A 6565-nucleotide genomic window follows, 5' to 3' on the forward strand; every position below is an offset into this window, starting at 1 on the left:
TGCTGCTAAGCTCACCGATCAATGTATTTATGTACAGATTAAAAAGTTTTGGAGAAGTTAATCCCCCCTGCCTAACTCCACATTCCGCAACATATGGAGAAGAGAGAGCATTGCCCCATCTCACTACGTTAGTTTGAGTTAGTTTTTTAATGTCAACAATAATACGAATACAATATACCAACGGATTTATATTAGATAAATAATGTAGTTGAACGTGTCATTATGTTTTTTTTCATCGAATGAAAAATTTACGTGCACCACAGTCCATCGTCAAGTTCGAATTATAAAAACCTTTACCACGCTAGCGTGGAAAACACTCTTTTGGCGCAGGTTTGTAATGAGAAAGAAAGCCGCTCCGAGCTAGTGTATATAAAACTAGTAAATGCAAAAATCGACCTGTCAATCTAAATAAAGCTAAAGTTAAATTCGTATGTGCTATTTTCCGGGTCCCAAATGAACAGTTGTATTGTACTAGTTTTGGGACGTCAGAGTACCTTTTTGTATACTCGTAAGCCATATTGTCTCAAATACGATTGATGCTGGCCCGTCGTGGCGGCTACAGCACTATCCGCTAGCACAGGTTGAATCGTTTTGTCGGGTCTAGATGTTGATCGACTGGTCTACAATCAGTCACTGTTAAGCACTATTATGTAAGTTTGTTCCCTACTGTAAATGGCTATGAATAAAGATTTATTTATTTATGTCTAACCAACAATGTTACCAGTGAACAGCAACGTTGAATTCGGCAAATGGACGATTTTTAGCAACACTAGTGGCCGCATCCAGCCACTAGTGGTCGCGTTTAGTGGCTAGTCGAAGCCACCACAGCAAGTGGGGGCACTGAAACCATTTTGCCGATTGTTCTACTCGAGTGCTCTGAGGGTGAGTTTTACATGTCACGCCTTCATCGCTCTACTAGTGCAATACAGTAATATTTTCAGAATACTATTGCATCTACCGCGGTGCTGCAGCACTGACGCATCGCATGCTGTACAGCGACAATGGTGTACAGGGGGTCGATTCAGAACCTCACGATAAGTCAGTTGTTGACCGATTTCTTTTCATTTTTATTCACAACACCCGAATCGAAATTCAAACTGTCGTATTCGAAACCGAAACGAAATGACGTTACACACGATTCATGGGGTCTACTCTCGACATCCGTCCGACATCCGTCCGAAATAATTACTGCCAAATAAGCAATACTTGATCAAAATGAAAAGACGCGTGATGCGAATGAAGCTTCATTCTTGATACTTGTCTTTTAATTTTGTCGAATATTACTTATTTGACAGTAATTGTTTCGGACGGATGTCTGACGGAGATCGAGAATAGACCCCCAGAACACAGTTATCGAATAAAAGTTATAGAACGTCCTACTGTTTACAAAGCAAGAATGTATCTAATATGGAAATCTCTTATTATTTTAAATAAAATCTGGATTTTGTTCAATTTTATTAATTTATTTTAATGCAAGACTAATGCATTCCTATATTTTAGACCTTTAAAGTTTAAAAATGTATATAAAAGGATTTTTATTTATCTTATAATCTATTTCACTGACTAATTCAGTAAACGCTGTTGGATAACTTATCCGAAACCAAATCGAACGCTCGGAAAGCGCCCTTCGATTCGAGAACGATGTCCAATTGAACGATTCGATTAAAACATAGATAACTTATCTATGGGTTAAAACATCGAAGAATTCTGAATCGGTGTCTAGAAGATGATTGCCTCTACATTTAATAATTATCCTATTCAGACGCATTGGATGAAGGTTAGAATTGGAATTTTATAAAATTTAATTGTGTAAGTTGTAATTGTTATTAACATTAATTTTTAAGTGACATTGTAACTAACAAAGTATAATAGATATCATTGGTAACTACCATTATGGGTCCAAATGACTTGATATAAATGAATTTATTTATTGAAATTAATTAAATAATTTTTCAGATTCCGGATTCCCGGAAACAGGTTTACGGCATCGTAAGATAAAACTACTCGCCTAGGAAGCTGCAGTGTATTTTGAACCGACTTCAAAAAAGGAGGAGGCTCTCATTTCGACGATATTTTTATTTGTGTGTATATTACGCGTTTACCCCATTTAAATTTGACGAAAATATTCCATCTATATGAGATATAAGGGTGGCAAACTAGGGGATGACTCCGGTTTCGCGCACTTTCCAGTAACAGATTTCAATAAAACTTGGCAAATAGATGTAATTCCACTTACTTTTGAGATCGGTTTTTTATTAACAAGATATAATAAGAATTTAACTTTTACTAAAGTAACTTGTATTCGCTGATTGATTATAAATCTATTATATTATATATATAATAATAATATGATTTTAAAAATAACCATGCATATGGCATCCTGAAAGCGATAGCTGATAGACCTGATTGCCCGATGATGTATACACTCGCACAGAGGCTAATTTCATTGTTAGTTATTAAGTATTAATCTAGGATAAGCTCTACTAACATTGAAATGGACCTTAAATGTTGTCTGAAGTAAATAAATTATTATTATTATTATTATTATATAGGATCAGGATGCTGTTGGGGCTGCCGCATTACTGTAGCGCATCAAATAATGTTTGCAGAAGCACATACTGATGGTTTCCAATCCAAGAAAGCGACAAGCGTCTCTGATGCAGCGGGTGCGCGCCAACAGCCTCCTGAGCACAGTAGTGGACAGAGCTGACGGTCCGTTCAATGAACGCTTCGACACATTGCATGTGGTGCCCTTTAATTGGGTTGCCAAATAAATGTATAGAATATAAATAGACAAATATAATACAAAATAATTAATGTACTTACTAACATAGTTTATAAGTCTGTTACTAATTATATATGGATTCCGGTCCGAAATAAATGCGTATTATTATTATTATATAGACATCTATAATTTTTGTAGATATAGTTAAAAATACTTAAATACTTACGTTTGTTGCATTCCTTCATAGAAACTTCCTTAACGTTGACTCCTAAAAAAAAAACAAATATATTTAAAAATTATCAAGACTTGTATTAGCATATTCTATTTAATTTCGGTGAGATGTCGCTAGATGGCATTGAACCCTTTTTTATGATATCGAGTTCTTAGGTTTTCGCGATTGTTACACATAGGAAATGAAACTATTTTTCCGGATTTAAATCGCGTATATTTGTTTTTTCAAACAAACCTACGCTAAACCTACAAATATACGCGATTTAAATCCGGAAAAATAGCTTCATTTCCTACGTTTTTTATGATATTTTCTGAAACATTTCAATAAATAATAAATAACGCACACATTCAACATAGCCCCGCAGTAGGGAAACCCTGTGTCGCGGGTGCCATGGACACACACATAGACAACCACAAATTACACCCAAACTCACGAGAGAAATAAATGTAAGCCATACAAACATTTCTCCCGGCCCGGGAATCGAACCTGAGACCTCTGCGTGGCAGTCCGGCATGGTAACCGTTCGACCACGGAGGCAGTTGAATTTTAGTCGCTTCATACCAGTATTTTTGGGACGCTATACAAAATCTCAAAAGATAATAATTGTATTACGCACCGCCGCCCTGTGTCCCAGAAACATGTCTAAAAACCTGCTCGAAAGTATTGGTTTGCCTAAAAAATCCGGTATCAAAGTATAAATGAAATTTAAAAAATTATAATTCTTGTTTTAATATTGCCTTAGTAAAACTATGGAAATTTTTATGCGTATTGCATTGACTTACAATATATGGTCGTCGGGTCCGCGCTAAAAAGTGTCCGAACTTATAGGGCGTTAAAATCGTACACAGAGCGTCATTCACGCTTTAGTCTTCATTTGTTCGACTGACAGCGAAGCAAGCAAAATTAGGCAGTACTGCGATGACATTACAATTTAAATTCAACGATTTAGCTTTTTCATATTCCTTTACATGTCACTACGTTCAAATAGGTTGACTTGGGACATTTTTTTCGTGGCTTTTGTATTAGACCCGTCGTCCATTTATTTGTAAGTCAATGGCGTATCGTATTTTTTTGTTTATATACTCGATGGGGCTACACCATCCAAAACGTACCTTTGTGACAGTTGACGTAGTTCATTTCACACTTATTGATCATTATGATATAGTTCTTTCGTTCTTTTCCCGAATCTTTATACGACATTTCGGTGCAAATCGGATCTGTAATTGGCGGACATTTCATGTTCTTGCAACGTGGATTGATCTCTATTTCAATGCCTGTAAGGATATAAATAGTTTGCTATTTATTATGTTTCGTTATAATAATTATCTAAGTAATGGCAATTTTTTATTTTTGATTAATGTAATTTATTATATTTCTTTCTCATTCTCCCTGGCATGCTATTGCCCGCTTATAAACTTAGCTCTCTGAGATCTCTTTTAGAGACAAGTCCACCTTTGTACATTTTCTGTTAATCTAATATTTATGTTGCACTTATTTGGTGCAATAAAGAATATATATGGTTTGATAGACTATTTTTTATTTATTATTGATTATTTCATATACAGTTCTGTAGTAAAAACCTTTAAACTATTTTATGGGAAAAACCCTAAATGCCTAATGTTCGTTAAAATTTACTTAATATAATTACACGACACGACTCTACGAATTGTGAGTGTGAATTAGGTACTGCATTATTGTTCTAATTCAGAAATCAGTCATTGTTTCAATTTAATTTATTTTATTTATTATTTTTTTTATTGTTACTATTATATCATTATTTATTTAGATTCTCGTCTCTCCGAGGGCCTAAAACATTAATTTTGAATTATTATTATTATTATTATTATTATTCCTCTGTTGTTTTGTTTATATGCGTGTCTGTGCTTGTGTAATAAACATTTTTCTTTCTTTCTCAATTACAAACTTCAGATCCATGTAAGACTACCCCATCGAGTATATAACCAGAAATAGAGACGAAATGTCATTTAATTTGTTTGAAAACTATTCTGTCATATCATTACTGTGACAACTGCGCTCTGATTGGCTAGCCCGAGTTCGAAACAATTGACGGGTGTCGTCAACTATTTCACTTCAAATCGACCAGTTACCTTGAGCTTTGCTATAATGGACGAAAATTGCAAAATACATATTTAATATTTAATTACCGATGAAATGTGATTCCGTTTGTTTTGTAATTAGATATTTTGCTGTTTTTCCCATACCACCGAATAGAACAGCACGGTATTGTTAGAGATATTATCTTTATTACAATAAATACAGATTATTTTTGGAATATACGGTGACGTACATTATATACTTGGCCTGTCTATATTTCAGTGCAAACGACAGTTGATATTTATAAGAGCTGTATCGCTAACGTATTACCAGGAATATATGGCCCTTATTTCGTCTCTATTTCTGGTTATATACTCGATGGTCTGCCCTCAGGTTCTCATTTCCTCTGTATTTTTTTTGCATGTATGTTCCGCCATTACTCCGTATTTGTGAACGTATTCCCATGATTCTTTTTTTGTTGGAAAGGGTTAGTAGTAGTGGTGGTCCTTAGTAGTGGTCCCATTGAAATTTGAAGAAAATATTGTACTGCTAAGTGTGGCTACCAAGGGGCCGAATCCAGTTTATCGAATTCACTTACTTTTCGTTAACAGATTTTAAATAAAATTTAAGAAATTTTCCATTAACTTTGCATTTTTGTATTGTTTTAATAAAAATATTATAATTATCGATTATTACTTACAATTTAATTGATTTTTCTATGTCAAATTCAAATTCAAATTCAAATTCAAAATAATCTTTATTTCATAGGTAAGCATTATTACACTTGAAATCGTCACAATGGTTAAACTTTACCGCTCATTCGTAAGGCAGATTCCCCCCAGAAGAATGAGCAAGAAACTTTAGGGGTTGCTCTTTGTAAATAACATTTACAATATTTCTTTTTTTTTATTTGAAACATCAGAAAACGAGACTACCTCCATGAGCTAAGCGGGTTACTACCACGGATTTTTGTCATCCAAGTACGCAGAAGTTGTATAATAACCTTTAGTATAAAGTTTTTGTTTCACTATAGTTTTAAACCTCGTGAAAGGCAAATTTTGTATATCAACCGGAATCTTGTTATAGAAGCGTATACATTGCCCCTTAAATGATCTTTTGTGGAGACGACTATCAAGAAAAGCTAGTTTATTTTTATTCCTCGTATTAATGTTATGTCTGTCACTATTTTTCGTAAAGAAATTACTATTCCTTTTAACATAAATTACATTTTCATGAATGTAATAATGTAAGAATGTTAATTTCCTTAAACTTATCTCTCAAAGATACTTTGGGGCCCAGATTGTAAATTGCCCTAACTGCACGTTTCTACGGGACAAAGATTCTATTGATATCGGCGGCATTACCCCAAAGCAAAATGCCGTATGTCATTAGACTGTGAAAGTAGCTAAAGTAAACCAATCTAGCGGTTTCGACGTCTGAAAGTCAAATAATGGATTATTCCATAAGTAAAATTTTCTCATTCACTACGCTGACCTCCCTGAGAAGAACGAGCAAAAAACTCTAGGGATTTCTCTTTTCAAATAACCTTAAAT

General features: G+C 34.3%; 1 protein-coding gene across 1 annotated transcript in view; it reads right to left on the bottom strand.

Moving 5' to 3' along the window:
* The window catches only part of LOC113234442, a 110712-nt gene that overhangs the window by 52076 nt on the left and 52071 nt on the right, over positions 1 to 6565 (bottom strand). The window contains exons 10-11 of the mRNA XM_026469751.1: positions 4070 to 4231; positions 2952 to 2993 (exon numbers count right to left, since the gene is read on the bottom strand). Of these exons, the coding sequence (XP_026325536.1) occupies positions 2952 to 2993; positions 4070 to 4231 (204 nt within the window). The remainder of the gene's footprint in view (positions 1 to 2951; positions 2994 to 4069; positions 4232 to 6565) is intronic.

Source organism: Hyposmocoma kahamanoa, unplaced genomic scaffold (genome assembly GCF_003589595.1).
Source record: "Hyposmocoma kahamanoa isolate Upper Pololo Valley unplaced genomic scaffold, ASM358959v1 84, whole genome shotgun sequence".
NCBI lineage: Eukaryota > Metazoa > Arthropoda > Insecta > Lepidoptera > Cosmopterigidae > Hyposmocoma > Hyposmocoma kahamanoa.